This window comes from Schistocerca serialis, chromosome 1 (assembly GCF_023864345.2).
Source record: "Schistocerca serialis cubense isolate TAMUIC-IGC-003099 chromosome 1, iqSchSeri2.2, whole genome shotgun sequence".
Lineage (NCBI taxonomy): Eukaryota > Metazoa > Arthropoda > Insecta > Orthoptera > Acrididae > Schistocerca > Schistocerca serialis.
Window position 1 is genome coordinate 1,096,772,473 of NC_064638.1, and position 16,833 is coordinate 1,096,789,305.

At 42.1% G+C, this 16,833-nt stretch overlaps 1 protein-coding gene across 1 annotated transcript in view; it reads left to right on the forward strand.

The window, feature by feature from the left end:
* Nucleotides 1-16,833, forward strand: part of LOC126416282 (SEC14-like protein 2) — a 277,374-nt gene that overhangs the window by 127,741 nt on the left and 132,800 nt on the right. Inside the window, exon 2 of the mRNA XM_050083931.1 lies at nt 16,298-16,367. Coding sequence (XP_049939888.1) covers nt 16,298-16,367 — 70 coding nt within the window. The remainder of the gene's footprint in view (nt 1-16,297; nt 16,368-16,833) is intronic.

The following is a 16,833-nucleotide window of genomic DNA, read 5'->3' on the forward strand; positions in this document are numbered from 1 at the left end:
AAGTAAATCTTCTGCTTACTTTATTTACGTGTTCGCTAATCATTTCTGCTACTGTCCAGCTTCCCTACGACAGCTGCTGCACCATTTTGTAGCCCAACTCTCTTTGCCGTCGTGTAAGTAGTACAACACAGTTTCTCACATGCGACAGCTAGATTCCGATGGTCGGTAAGAACTCATTGCGACGCAATCACACTTAAAAACTTTGATATTCGAATCGATAAATGCTGACTCATCAAAACGCATACCTGTGCTGTCTCCCAAGTGACAGATCAGAAACAAAAAGATAGATGTGTGTCAAAGGTACAGAATCACTACCCTTATACCACGTTCGTATAGCGAAATTTGCGCGGATTCTCTTGTAGTGCAGTAATTGCAAATAGTGCACACATTACTTCTCTCGCTCTCTTCATAATATATCCACATTGCAGCAGATAATCTTCTGCTCCACTTCGTAGCTGAAGGTGGCATAGCCATGTGGTTCGTTTTCCCTTTTCTATTCTATTCGGCAAAATATCACTTTTTCAAAACTAGGGACTTTGTTGTACGTTGACGTACAAGAGCGTTGTAGGATTGCTTCTTTAAACAGCAATTTGGCACAAGAAAACTACCATCCTGTGTGCGCTTGCAATTTTCACCAGATGCTGTGGATGCAACAAGCCTATAGAAAATCTCAGTGCGTATTATACGTACGTTCAGTTATGATAGCAACAAACCGATGCATCTTACTGTAATATTCAGCATCTGGGCTGGATAAAACAGCCCATTATGTTCTCTTGAAGTAGTGAACTAAAAACACCGTACTTGGAGCATGTAGCAATCCTTTTCCTCCTTACGAGGGGATGTCTCAGTGTATGGACTCCACGAGAGAATGACAGCTTTGGAGAGCCAGTCTTGTCCATGAACATTTAACCATCGCCCCCCACCTCAAGGAGACTGATGAGAATTGAGTCCAAAACGCACAGTTCTCGCTCGACGATGTCAAAGATGTTCTCAATAGGATTGAGATCAGATGGCGTGGGTGTCAACACAAGAACGCCAATTTCCAAACGATGCGTCCACAGACCGTTATAACATTGGCATTTCTGGAGCGACTGCGATGCACTGGCTTGCTGAAGGCCAACAAAGTGATATCCGCCTTCGGACTGTAGGTATCTGTATCTCTGCCACTGAGAGGGAATGGAAGACTATCAGCGGCTCAATTTCATCCTATGACACAAAAGAACGCGCTCATCATCTAAAAACAATGCCCTGTTAGGAAGTGGAGTGCATTAATGCACTCTTCAACAGCACTCGGCATGAAGTAATAAGTAACGCGAATTATGAGGTGAGCTTTTTACACGCTTCGAGCGTTCAATGGCAATGTTCGTGCATCCATGTCAGTCTCTGATCCTTGTGACATGCGGTTAACAGGGGCTTCTATAGCGTTATAGTGCCTCTAAAAGGCACGACTCCTTGTCCTGAGTCGTTGTCTAACAACAAACTGGCGAGTGATTTGCTGCTCTAGGGCTCGTCCATATCCTGTTACGACCCGTTATAGTTGGCGGGGCCCATATCATCAACTCTTTTTTGTCCCTGGTAATTCACAGAAATGATCCTCCACAAATCGAGATACTCGCGTTATACTTTTAATATGCTTGCCCCTGAGAAAGTTCAGTGTCTGCACCATCCTAGGAATGGAGGTTCCACGAGGTAGCTGTGATCAAAAGCGGTGATATCACGCGTCTTGTCTAAGTCCTGTGTCCGACGGCTACCCCACAGCCAACATGACGCGTGACTAAGTCTGAGTTATGTGATTCCCCAAACCCTTCCAGTCGTATTGAGTGCGATCGCGAAGTGTTCAAGGTATTGGACTCGCTTTCGGGAGGAGCCGGCTTCAAATACCCATCTGGTCACTCAGAATTAAATTAGTCGTGGTAATGGTTCAAAATGGCTCTGAGCACTATGGGACTTAACATCTATGGTCATCAGTCCCCTAGAACTTAGAACGACTTAAACCTAACTAACCTAAGGACAGCACACAACACCCAGCCATCACGAGCCAGAGAAAATCCCTGACCCCGCCGGGAATCGAACCCGGGAACCCGGGCGTGGGAAGCGAGAACGCTACCGCACGACCACGAGATGCGGGCTTAGTCGTGGTATCCCTAAGCCGATTTCAGCGGATGCCCCGATTCCAGCTGATGACGGGATGGTCTCTTTGCAGAATAAAAGTCCGATTTTTTCCCCTGTGCTTGTCCTGTCCGAGCTTGTGCCTTGCCTGTAATGATCTCGTCGCGCTCGGGACAATGTTAAACCTCAATCTTCCTTTTTTCCTTCGCTGTGGCGAATACTTTCGTAACGTGCAGGCCTCATGTTTCGTTAATGCTGCTCCCCCCCTCCCCTACTACTTCATAGTATATTTTATAAATTAATACAAACTTAGCAACCGATGGAGTCTGGCAAACAAGGACTATGGAAACTACGAGAATTTGGCTTCACGAGAACCTGCATTGCGCTAGTGGCTTCATACCTCTAGGACAGAACCTTTACGTTTTCAATGAAGACTCAGTAGCTACAATCAGAGGAATCGAAGCCAGGATGCCGCAGTGTTCAGCTGTCAGGGCGCACTGTAACTGATTTAGTCATCAAGCCTCTGAAAACTCGAAGGGTCGAACAAACTATGTATGTACTTGCAACCGCCATCATCATGCGGAGCATAGAAGATTACAGAAGGCATGTCAGGAATTTGAAACCTGATCATTCAAATGGAAAGTGGCTTTCTACGCCATGAAGAGCAAAGCAGTCATTTTCACCGGAAGAGGAGCACCGCGTATCCGGCATTTGGTATTATTTGGCACAGCAATCAAGTAGAGAATCTACGCCATATGTCTAGGAATTACAATGGACAGCAAGTTGACACAAAGGCAACCAACGATTGGATTCGCTGTATCCAATGATTAACAGAAATTCAGAATTCTCTCGCTCTTCCTCTGGGGTAACAATAGACGAAAAGCTAAACTGGGCTGAGTACATAGTTGCAGTGTGAAAGAAGGCATCAGCATCTCTCCATGTCAAACAAAAATATAAAAAGCTCTTCCCTTTCAGCATGAAAAAGAAACTTGAACAAACGCCTTGTACTTAGGACTGTTGATTACATCAACCTTACGTGCAAGGTCGTTCTGAAGAAGTCTCACGGCGTCTGGAACTGTTGATCTCGCATGTGTTCAATATATCTGTGCCGTTCGACTCTTTGATCGTGTTTCAGCACATTACTCACAGCTATTTTGGCTTCGTGCAGACAAGCGCACAGATTTCCGTTCACTCTGTCTCCTCTGCCGTACACTGTCCCTCCTATCTCCGTCTCTTCTGCCGTAATGCTCTTGTCTGAAGAACATAGGAGGCTGGTTTGACAAGTCTAGTAAAAAGCAATAAAAATGTTTGTTTTCGCAAACAGCTAATCTTACCTCTCGACATGGTGTCCTCTGAGGGATATACACTTGATCCAGCCATCCTCCAGCTTTTTCATCCCATCGGTAAAATAGGTTTTGTCAAACTCGGCAAAATACTCGTTGAATGCAACTATGACTTCCTCATTTTACGATAATTTCCTCCCAGCAAGCTAAAGTTTTAAGATGGTGAACAGGAAGAAGTCACTTGGGGCTAAGTCTGGTGAATAGGCTAGATGAGGAACCAGTTCAAAGACCACTTCATGCGCTTCCGCCATTGTTATCGCTGACGTGGCATGGTGTATTGTCTTTTTTGTGGACCAACTTTGGTCTTTTTTTTTTTAGCCAAAGCAAGTTTCAAACGATCCAGTAACGGAATATAATAGGAGGCATTTACGGTTCTGCTTTTTTTCCAAGTAATCTACGAAGATTATTCCTTGCGAATTCCAAAAAACAGTGGTCACTATATTACCAGCTAACAAAACGGTCATTGCCTTTTTCGGTGCACTTTCTCCAGCCTTTGTCCATTGTTCTGACTGTCGTCTTGACTCTGGTGTGTAATGATGGATCAAGGTTTGATCAACAGTCACAGATCGGCGCAAAGTCTTGCGGATTGCTATAAAACATCGGCAGACATTGTATTGAAATGTACCGGACGCGCTTTTGGTCGACTGCGACAAATCGCGGCACCCAACTCGCGTATCGTTTCTTGATAGCCAATTTTCCATGCGGGATACTATGCACTCGCTCAGTTGAGATGCCTATAGTCTCAGCAGTCTGACGAATTTTTATTGGGTGGTCTTGCATTGCCATGTAATGGGTTTTGTAAATGGTTTCCTTTGTGGTGACCTCAATTGAACGGCCGGAGCGCGCTTCGTCTTCCATGCTTAACCGACCACATTTACATTAATAAATCCAGAAGAAAATGGTCTTCAATGATGGTGCAGAGTCAGCGCCAACTTCACATAATTCTGTTTTGATCTGTGCGGCAGCCCAACCTTTCAAATTAAAATGTTCAGTAACAGCACAATCGATTTTCTCCATTTCCAATTGCAGTACGTCCACTGACCAATTCAGACGGATGTCAGCAATGAACTTTACGCCGTACATTGTTGAGATTCCTTATACGATCCTTTGAATAATCAAGCTTACCAACCATGAAGGAGCAACAAAAATCTTCCGTTCTTTCATGAAAATTTATCAGACTTATTAAACCACCATCGTAGCGGAAACAATCGTTCCTACCAGGAGAAAACCCTTCCTCACCCACTCCATCACTTAGCCGCATTTCGTTGTCCCTTATCGACAATGGCGGTTCAGCGTGGTGCAGTGCAGCGACGACACACATGCAGTGGCTGGAAACTGCCGGATATGACACTGAGAGGTCTCTTCCATGTACGGACAAACTTCCCTGCGAAACACTTCCACAAGGCAACAGAGCAACAAGAAATCCTAAATAAATTGAAGGAGACAGCGAGAATGTTATATCAAAAAGAAGCAGCTTCAGACAACCCGCTTGTAAGGAATCTTGGATTCCTTCGCGACGACAGAGACTGCTGCAGGCGACCAGTAGCTTGACTCTGTATACAGCACAGCTACGCGAAGGTGGCTTCTGTTAAATATTGCGCTGCAATAAGTCACAAAACAATACACAGTCACAAATGCTCTCATACCAAATGAAGTAAATGCCTATAGATAAACGCTGCACAATAACTCATAGAATACGAAGAATGCAGCACGTTATGTTGCACTCACAGCGTTAGTCTTACTGGCATATCAAGCGATTCACGAGTCTTACACGCTTAAGGTGCGGTTAATACATTATGCGATACGACATGTTGCACTAAAGGTCGCGCGAAGCGACGCTCACCGGCGCGACACTCCAGTGGAATGCAGCCTGCATTACGACAAACGACAAGACAGCACATATCACGTTCTTGTCTCAGCTGCAATCATGAGATATTCTGAAGAGGAGTTATTTTGACATGTCATTATTTAAAGCTGAAAAACGAAGTTCTGAGTGTAACTGTACAATGCTGTTAATAGGAAACATAGTTCGGCCGTGTTGTTTCGTCAGCTCTCTCAAAGGGCAACACAAATTTCACGGATGCTACAGAATAAGTCCAGGCAGTTTCCACTTTTTCGAGCCACTGGTATCCGTTATTCTGACAAGCAGTGCACAAATTTTCAACTTGATGTTCCTCTTGTTGCGAAGGTAAGAGGGTGAAAGAGAGCGAGTGACGTTAAAAACACCACCATGAAAAGTTTATTTTCAGTAAGATGACATAGTGTGCCACTTTATTTACTGAAGTACATATACAAATAATGGTTCAAAGTTAAAAAGCTACAACTGTTCTGTATCGTAAGGTAGAACGTGATGCAGCTTCAGATGTAATCACAAGAAATGCCGCATCTTAAGTTAGATCAGGCGCCATCGATGTTGTTGTAGTGGCTGGTGAATTCTGTGTGCAAATAGTATGGTTTCTTGACTGTGGATAAACTTTATTCCAAGCTGCATGTTTAAATATACTGAAACTGGGGCTTGCTCAATTTGTATGCCAGCAGTTGACGCTTCCCGAATCTCAGATAGTGGCTCCTCCCATGAGATAATTTGTATAATATGATTAACATTTTACACTCACAGACCAGGACCTTAGATTTGTTGTCTGAATATGAGATTACAACAATGAAAATAAAGAGATGCACAGATTCCATAGCAAGTCCTTTCCTGGTTCTCTGATTTCCGTTACTATCTTCCTCCACACCCAAGATTGCCTCATCTGCCACTGACTACGATTTCTTGTGTAATCTCATAGATAAGGGCTTTTCCAACTATCTGGACGAAAAAAACTATCTTCTAACAGTTCTCCCGTGTGAAGATGTCTTTCAAACTTGAAAGCACGCGTACTAATGAATGCTTCGGCTTGTATCGGCAGCACACGAAAAAGAGAAATACAAGGCAGCTCCACACACTGCGGCACGCGGCCGCGGCTTAGAGTGTGCCGTCGTAACTCGTCTCGGCGAAACATCAAAACGTATTATCAAGCTGTGATATCAGACTACAAGATGTGAAAAAATAATTTTTTACCGAATAGTTACCTCAAAACCGAATGAGAGAGACTCACGCATGAAACCCAAAACAGTAAATTTTAATTTTTTACTCGGAAAGTAAAATCTTACTGAGAAACTGACTACAGATATGGATGTAGTTTTTTTCTTCATTTGCGTAAAACACTTTTTAAGCAGATCATATGGTTAAAATTTCCTTTTCCATACGTCGGACAGCACGAGTTGCGTGGAGCGACCAGCACTCCCTGTTGCGCCGTGCGAAGCGATGGAGATACGCATCGCTGTCGTCCCACTGTGAACCAGTTAAGTCGCTTCCACTGTTTCCTTGCGCTCCGCCGATGCGGGCTGCTTCTGTCTCTTACCGCTTGTTGGGTCGCATGTCGCATTGCCTCACTGGCAGCCACGCCTGAGAGTAACCGATCGTGGAGATAAAGCACACACCATGCACTAGAGAAGCGTAAGCCAAACTCTTAGTACATCCTTTAAGACAAAGTCAGCAGGTTGGAGGAAAGGAAGGAAGATTAGGATATAACATTCCGACTATTATGAGATCATTAGAGACAGAGCACTTCGTATTTTATGGACTATAAGACGTTACGGGCTATAAACGCACCTTAATTTTTAAGCATTTTTTAAAAATTTTTATTATTTTTATTATTAGACTGCAATGCCAAACTAGAACAAATTCTTAGGTTATAAAACCGAACTAACCTTTAAAATCCCTGAAAATCGTCATCTGAACTTTCTTCTTCCTCATCGTTGTCCATATAAAAGATTGTCGTCTCTGCCATCGAGAGCTTTACTCACGCCGCACTTTTTGGAAGATTTAACAATAATGTCTTCTCTCACTAACACCACGACTGTTTTATCCACTGACCCGTTTGATTGTACGTCGTTTTAAAGCTCCCTTCGGCGTAATTTCATGTTGGATTTCTTCCATTATCCATTTGTTCCATTACTCTCTCATATACAGTTTAAATTGTTTATTTATCTAGACATCATGAGTTTACAGTAATGAAGACATGTCTTCCCAGCATAACAGCAAGCCCTGTATTTCCCTGTCTCAACTGCTTTTTCACATAATTTTTCAAATGACTGCTAAGCTGACCTAGCACAAGAACAGAACTCTTCTTCAATAAACCACCTTTCCTTCTCTCCCACATTCTATTAATCCATAATTTCATACCAGCCTCATATCGAACCCTTGTCATGTACGTGAACACCGCGTTCTGGTGGTATTTTAAGAGGTTTTGGCTTTACTTTGCACTTGAAAATGATCATTGGATTAAGTTAGGACCGACAGCGCTGCATGAAAGGACACAGTGTAGCGCATATTTTTCTGACCACTTGTTTTTATAGTTACAGTTTTAGCACCTTTCATGGCAACGGCTCTGTTATTTTCGCCCTTATTCGCTATTTGACTTAGTTCCACACTGGTTTTCTTTCGATGTTGAATAGTAAAGCGATGAAAAAATGTTCTCTCTTCATATTCTTGTGGGATTTTCTGAGATGTTTTCGTTTTGGTTCGCAAGCTAAGTCCATGAACACGGAAATGTATCGCCAGCAGACAACACAGAGCTGCAGCGGATGATAATGGCCTCTCCTCAGGAGATAAAGCGAGGCGGTTACGGGGACAAGCTTCCGCGGAGTTCTGATTATTAAGGCTACTGCCACCTAAATGTTTTTGATGGATTGTTGCTTTTATACTGCGATATTACTTTTATTGCGTTACCTGGTTTTCGGCTTACAAGACTAACTTCAGACCTTTACTGACTATTGTCGCCAAAGAGGTTACAATGTTTGTAAACAACATTGGAAAAGAAGTTCCACATCTAAACTGAAGCAGAAACGCAAAGTAAATAACATCTTTGACAGTTGAATAGCAAAAAAATATAAAGGGAATAAACAGGAAGAACTTTAACACTAAACTGGAACAGCAAGCCTACATAACAGTTTATATTATTAAACAAAACCAATAAAATAAAATTTGTACTTGACAATGTTATTTCAGGAAGTATAAAACATGGAGAGTGATACATAAACCAATTAAAAGAAACAATTATCAATGTAACTGTAGAATAGGCCTATATGACGAACTTAAAAAATATCAATAAGATAAACAGAAGTGAATAAATGCAGGAAAATGGAGGAATGTGGAGGGAACATCTTTGAGAATGTGTTGTTACTGAAATTTCAAAAGTCATTTTTATATGAAATAACCAACAGAAAAAAAATCGCGATTGGCGGACTTGTAAAGAATTAAAAAATGAGGAAGGCTAAATGTACACATACAGGACTGAATGCAAAATGGTCAAAACTAGGAGGAAACCTATTGAAATGGATTCCAGGACATCGTCAAAATGGCACTGGAATTAATGCAAAAATGATTCAAATAAACGATCGTAAGCTATCGCTACAGTGGAACTTATCAGACTTTAAGTTTTATGAGTTGAACAATATACTAAACGGAGCAAATACTATTCTCAAAATTGTGCCTATGTAACAATTTGCATTAAATAAATGATACAAGTAAAAGAAAAGCAGTACTTGATGAGACAATTTCTAGACATATTAAATATGAAAAGTAATAAAAGTACACATTAAAGGAAGACTTAACAATTGTAACTACAGTCTATATGATTACACATACAACTCCAATAAAATAAAAGAACTCAATGAATATAGGAAAATGGGGTAATATGTAGGAACAGACAGTGTGAGAAGTAATAAAAACAAAGAGGATTATGTGAAGTTTAGGAGAGGGGAAGTAGTAAGCCGTGTCTGGCATTTAAGGTTAGATCTGGACGGTGAGCTAAATGTTTGTTAATTTCCGGGGCTTCCAGCAGGTTGAGGTTTTGGCCTTTGTTTGCTAAGTGAAGGATTTGGGACTCTGCTGGTAGTTGTGGCCGTTATACGGTACATGCTCAGCAAAGTGTGGAGTCAGAATTTTGCAACCTCCAGCTGCGTTCATGTTCAGTCAGCCCAGTTGCTAAGTCTCTGCCTGATTGACCAATGTAAAACTTGTCACAATCAGAAAAGATAATTTTATATACCCCACTGTTGGCTAATACCTGGATCTTATCTTTGCTATTGATAATACACTGTGCTGTGGTGTTCTTATCATAGTAGGAAAGTCTATAAATACAGGATTTCAGTGTTTTTGGTACGATCTGAAATACCTCTCCTAGATATGATAATGTACACCAATTCTTACAGACAGTTGATGGGGCAGCAGATGGGATATAGAGGAGAGGTATAATGCAAGATGTGGTCATTTCGTACTGAACTGTAGCCGTTGGTTGAGGCAATGAATTTTATTGTATTAGCTCTGCTTTAAAATCAGATGTGGACACTAGCGCTTATCATTTGTTGTGTTGTTGTTCTACTAAAAACTGACAGAAGATTCAGTTTCTGCTAGATCTTACATCGACACTTACATCTACATGATTACTCTGCAAGTACGTCTCCAAAGGCTTCCTTAATTTTCTGATAGACGGCGTAATATCGACAAGAAAAAAAGTATATGTGGTGTGTATTGAAGAACATGTACTTCGAGAGAGGCGTAAAGCAAATCTCGCATTTAGAGAACATAAGACTTATTACAATATTATAGTAACAGCATCATAAATATAGTAAATATTTTAACGAAAAGTCTGTTTTTTTCACAAAACTCATTCGTACTTGATGTCTGTTGCACAAAGTATCTAAATATTGACCTACATGAGACGAATAGGTTTGTATTAGTTACACAAATGAAGAAATAAAAATAGGAGGAAGAAATTAAGAAAAAGTATTATGATTCAACCTGTACAAATATGGGATCCGTGAAATTTTTATCACCTTACGTTAGGGAATTTTCTTTTGCATAAATTTTCTTCGGTAGGTATTACACTATCCACAAAGCTGGAATTTAAAATAATAAGGCAAAAACCAAAAAATCCTATATTTTATTTCTCTTTTGGATGTCTATTAACAAATTAAATTTGAAGTTTCTGTCACAGCTGAAGACATCTTAAGTCATAAAAAATCGTATTTTTCCATTATTCTGAGGAGACACTTATTTTTTATTATTTCTCTGTTGATTTGGATCCTTTTTTTTCATATATAAGGAGTAGGCTACCATTTACAATTTCATTCTGTTAGAAGGTTCTCTTCAGATACACCCCGTCATCGCAGCAATAGGCGTTGCCGTTTATCTCTGCATAAATCGAGATGCCTCATAAACTACTCGCCTGCCTTGTTTCAAAGGAAACCTGTGACCCTGCGTGTGCGAAAAGCTATATGAATGCTCTGACAGAAATACTGATCTGTAAAAATGGTATAACTTATTTGTCCTGTTACGGTCTATGGCGGGATAATGGCGATTTACTGTCTCTATTGGTTCTAAGCACTGTCTGGATAATAGCTGCGGTAAGCAACATTACTTTGGCTCTAACAATGAATTAATAAAATATACCGGGTTAATCAGAAAAGTGAAAAGTTGTTAAAAAGCTAGAAGACTCGTTCCTGCCATGGGTGTTGTAGGTTCAAAAATGGCTCAAATGGCTCTGAGCACTATGGGACTTAACATCTGAGGTCATCAGTCCCCAAGAACTTAGAACTACTTAAAACTAACTAACCTAAGGACATCACACAACACCCAGTCATCACGAGGCAGAGGGTGTTGTAGGCATGATTAATAATTGTACACAATGTTCCGCGTAAGGTCGGAACGTCTAACAACGAAGCCAGAAGAGTTTCTAGCAAACAGAAGATGGCATGTATTTCTCAGTGAAGAGAAATCTTCAGACATAAAAGTAACCGCAAGCATACCCCTAGGAATGTTGTAGGACCATTACTTTTCACAGTATGTATAAAGTATCTAGTGAATAATGTCGAAAGTTCCATGAGGCTTCTCGCGGATGGTAGCGTTGTATGTAGAACAGTCGCAACGCGAGAAGTTTGTAGCGAAACGAAGGAAGACCTGGAGAGACTCGGCACTTGGTAAAGGATTGACAAAGTGGCTCTCATTATAAACAAATGTAATAAACTGCTCATAAATAGGGGGAAATATCCATTATTGTATGGTTACACGATTGCAGAATAACACTGGAAGCATTTACATCCTTAAAATATCCAGGAGCTTGCGTTCAGAGCGATTTGAAGAGGAGCGACCACGTAGAACTTAGCGCAGGCAAGGAAGATATCAGACAGATATTCATTGGAAGAATACTCAGGAAATACAGTCCACCCACAAAGGAAGTAGCTTACAAAACCGTCGTTCGACCAATATTTTAGTATTGGTCGCCAGTATGGGATCCGTACCAAATAGGACTGATACAAGAAATAGATGCGATCCAAAGAATAATGGCATGTTTCGTTGCAGATTCACGTAGTAAGCACGAAAGCATCAAGAACATGCTCAACCAACTCCATTGGCAGACGATGGAAGAGAGGCGTTCTGCACCAGGCTGTGGTTTACTGTTGAAGTTCAGAGGGCGCACGTTCGTAGAAGGATCAGTCAGTATAGAGCTCCCCCTGCTTCCTGCTACTTAGCTCTCGGGAAGAGATTATGAAGATAAAATTAGGCAGATTCGAACTCACTCGGGGGCTTATGGAGAATCATTCCTCGTGCGAACCACTAGCGTCTGGAACAGGAAAACGGGAAGTGATAGTATTACACAAAGACCCTTCGCCACATACCGTAAAGAGGCTTGAGAAGCAAAGATGTATATATAAAAGATTATCGACCGGTGATAGTATACACACGGACGAGCATGTGTGATAATGTTTGTAACTTTTTTCCAACCGAGACGGTCTTTTAAAAAGTTGATTATTTTATTTACATTTGCGGATCTTGAAAAGAAGAATGCACTGAAATATAACACTTGCGAAATTATTTAGTCAAATTTTCCGAAAAAAGGCGGAAAAAGAGCGACATCTAAAGTCAAAATGAGCCAGCACAGCGCAGTTCCAGCCTCGTTATGCAATGTTGACGTATTAGTGGAAGTCAAACTACGGTGCCTTGGCATAGTTTGGCTTCGCATTTAGCACTTTTTCCAGCTATTTTAGGCAAAGTTGCATTGCGCACGTTGACATTCTTTCGGTATGACATATTTCACATAGATTTGAGAAAACTTCTTACTCAATGGCAAAAAAGTGTTTATTAACAACTCTTGACAAACAATGCATTTATTAGCTTTGTATTAATGTACTCAAGAATATACTCATTAATGCTGCAGTTTTCACCAGACTTCTTCAGACTGATTGCAAATTCAGAATTGAAAGAATATTCAGACAACGAGTTTCCATGGCACAAAGCTATTCAGTTCAACCTTAGAGAAAGTTTCCAGATTCCTGAACTGGGAAAAGTAACTATATCTAAACCATGTTTGCTTTTCTGGTGAGGTTGTACTGCTTGCGTCTAGGGCCGAGACGTTTTAATAATGAATGTAAGAATCTCAAGCACCAAACACGTCTCAAAACCAGTTACGCTCGTAAAAGGATAACATATACATCGAAACTACCGAAACGAAAATTTACAAATTAACAATAAAGACACGGTTAACCAGTTGATGAGTTTGCATAATTAGGGGTGGCTGGGGACAATGAGGGGATGGACAGTAAAAAAATAAATAACAAGAACACTAAAAACGGCCAGGAGCGTTTTTGGTAAGGTAAATTGGCTTCAAAGATAATCTTCCTCATCTTTCTGAAAATGAAAGTTTAAAATCAGTGTGTGTTATTACTTGTTACTCATAGCAGCTAGACACTGTCATATGTGGGAAAGACCAAATTGATCAATGGGCACGCTGAAGTGGATGACGTAATTATATACGTGTACATACACACCTCGCAAGCCTCCATAACGTAATGGATGATAATACTTTGTACCAATGCTGCTCATTCTCTATCCTGTTCCACTCTCAAATGGAGCAACACAAAAACGGCTACCTACACTCTCTGTACTACCCCTAATTTCTGTTATCTGATCTTTGCTGCCCTTATGCGAAATGCACGATGGTGGCAGTAGAATCGTTCTGCAGTCACCCTCAAATGACGGTTCTATAAATTTTCTCAACAGCATTCAGCGAAAAGAGCCTAGGTTTCTCTCCAGGGGTTCCTATCTGAGTTCACGAAGCAACTCAGTGACGCTCAAGTGTCGTTCGAACTTACCGGTAAAAAATCTGATTTCACGTTTCAGAATTTCTTCGATGTCTTCCTCTAATCCGACCAGGTGACGATAGCAAACACTCGAGTAATACTAGAGAAAGGGTCGTATTTTTTATCTACGAGCGGTCTCCTTCATACGCTATGTGATCAAAAGTATCCGGACGCCCTAAAAACATACGTTTTTCTTATTAGGTGCATTGTTCTCCCACCTACTGCCAGGTACTCCATATCAGCGAACTCAGTAGTCATTAGACATCGTGAGAGAGCAGAATGGGACGCTCTACGGAACTCACGGACTTCGAACGTGGTCAGGTGATTGGGTGTCACTTGTGTCATACATCTGTACGCGAGATTTCCACACTCCTAAACATCCCTAGGTCCACTGTTTCCAATGTGATAGTGAAATGGAAACGTGAAGGGACACGTACAGCACAAAAGCGTACAGGCCGAACTCGTCTGTTGACTGACAGATACCGCCGACAGTTGAAGAGGATCGTAATGTGTAATAGGCAGACATCTCTCCAGATAATTACACAGGAATTCCAAACTGTATCAGAATCCGCTGCAAGTACTATCACAGTTAGGCGTGAGGTGAGAAAACTTGGATTTCATGGTCGAGTGGCTGGTTATAAGCCACCCATCACGTCGGTAAATGTCAAAGGACGCCTCGCTTGGTGTAAGGAGCGTAAGCATTGGACGATTGAACAGTGGAAAAACGTTGTGTGGAGTGACGAATCACGGTACGCAATGTGGCGATCCAATGGCAGAGTGTGGGTACGGCGAATGCGCGGTAAACGTCATCTGCCAGCGTGTGTAGTGCCAACAGGAAAATTTGTAGGCGGTGGTGTTATTGTGTCGTCGTGTTTCTCACTGAGAGGGCTTGCATCCCTTGTTTTTAGTGGCACTATCACATCACAGGCCTACATTGATGTTTTAAGCACCTTCTTGCTTCCCACTGTTGAAGAGCGATTTGGGGATGGCTATTGCATCTTTCAAGACGATCGAGCACCTGTTCATAATGCACGGCTGTGGCGGAATGGTTACACGACAATAACATCCCTCTAATGTACCGGCCTGCACAGTGTCCTGACTTGAATCCTATAGAACACCTTTGGGATGTTTTGGAACGCCGACTTCGTGCCATGCCTCACCGACCGACATCGATACCTCTCCTCAGTGCAGCACTCCGTGAAGAATGGGCTGCCATTCCCCAAGAAACCTTTCAGCACCTGATTGAACATATGCCTGCGAGAGAGGGAGCTGTCATAAAGGCTAAGGGTTGGCCAACACCGTATTGAATTCCAGCATTACCGATGGAAGGCGCCACGAAGTTGTTAGTCATTTTCAGCCAGGAGTCCGGATACTTTTGATCACACAGTGTAGATGGTTTACACTTTCCTAAAATTATCCCAAAGAACATAGTCGACCAGTCGCCTTTCCTACTACCGAACTTACGTGCTCTTTCCATTTCATATCGCTTTGCAACGTTAAGCCTAGATATCCAATCAATGTGACTATTTCAAGCAGCACATTATTAATACGGCATTCGAACGTCACAGGATTGATTTTCCTACTCATATGCGTTAACGTAATTTTTCCTACATGTAGAACAAGCTGCCACTCATCACACTGAAGATAAATTCCGTCTAAGTCATCGGCTGCTCACGTTATCGTCAGATCGTTGATGTATATAGATAGAGAATGTCCTGTTACATTACCCTGGGGCATCCATGAAGACACCCTTGTCTCTGAGCATTCATCGTGATGGGTTCTATTACTCAAGGAATACGAGTCATTGACAACCAATTATGTATGCTGGAACCTTCATTAACAGTCTGCAGAGGGGCAATGAGACTCCGTGTCAAACGCTTTCCTGAAATTTAGGAATAGGGAGTGTCCTAGTTGCCCTTTATCCATGACTGGCTGAATATCGTGCGAGAAAAGGGCAATATGCAATGAAAATGGGATGGGGTGAATTGGGTATGTAGCCAGGTGAAAGGGTGGTAGACGCAGCAAGGGAGAAGCTCTTTGCAGTGTTCCAAGATATAAGGAAAGAACGAGACGATGATCTAATGGAAGATGGGTCAGTGAGAGTAGTACACAATCGGGAGCAACATGGATCCATAATGGATGGAAATTTGGAGAAGAGTTCTTTGTCTAACAGTGGGTGGCAGATCGCTGGTAGTAATGATTGTGATGAAAAGTGTTCCATTGCTTGCTTGCACACAAACGGGTGAGTGCGAGTGTGTAACTGTGTGGTTGAGAGCCGGCCGGAGTGGCCGTGCGGTTCTAGACGCTACAGTCTGGAGCCGAGCGACCGCTACGCTCGCAGGTTCGAATCCTTCCTCGGGCATGGATGTGTATGATGTCCTTAGGTTAGTTGGGTTTAAGTAGTTCTAAGTTCTAGGTGACTGATGACAGAAGTTAAGTCGCATAGTGCTCAGAGCCATTTGAACCATTTTTTTGTGGTTGAGTGGGCGAGCGGGGAGGGGAGGAGGGGCGGGAGGGAGGAATAGAGAGAGAGAGAGAGAGAGAGAGAGGGAGAGAGATGACTGAGGAAAGATTCCACTGACAAAGAGATGAGAGTTGTCAGGCGTAGTACAGTTGCCTTGAACTGCCCAATTAACGCGTTTTCTTGTTTCTGTTCGCAGCTGCGGCGTAACATCGCGGACGTCAGACAACCACATCACGATGACCATTACCTGCTAAGGTGGCTCAGAGGTAAGTCAGCCTACTCTATCAGAATGACAGTACACAAGAAATTATACTTTTGTCTCCATAGCCGGCCGGTGTGGCCGTGCGGTTAAAGGCGCTTCGGTCTGGAACCGCGTGACCACTACAGTCGCACATTCGAATTCTGCCTCGGGCATAGATGTGTGTGATGTCCTTAGGTTAGTTAGGTTTAATTAGTTCTAAGTTCTAGGCGACTGATGACCTCAGCAGTTGAGTCGCATAGTGCTCAGAGCCATTTTGTCTCCATAACTAATAGCCTAAAACAGTGCGAGTACCTCGGATAAGATCAGCGACACACTGTGGCATCAGTGCTCTTCTGATTTCCAGAAATTAGGCAAAAAATACAAAAATAAGTTATCCAAGGAAACGAAACTGCTGACAAGGTGCTGAAATTTATTGGTATCTCAGCAATTTTATACCAAATTATCAAACAGAATCAACTTACGCAGTCCAT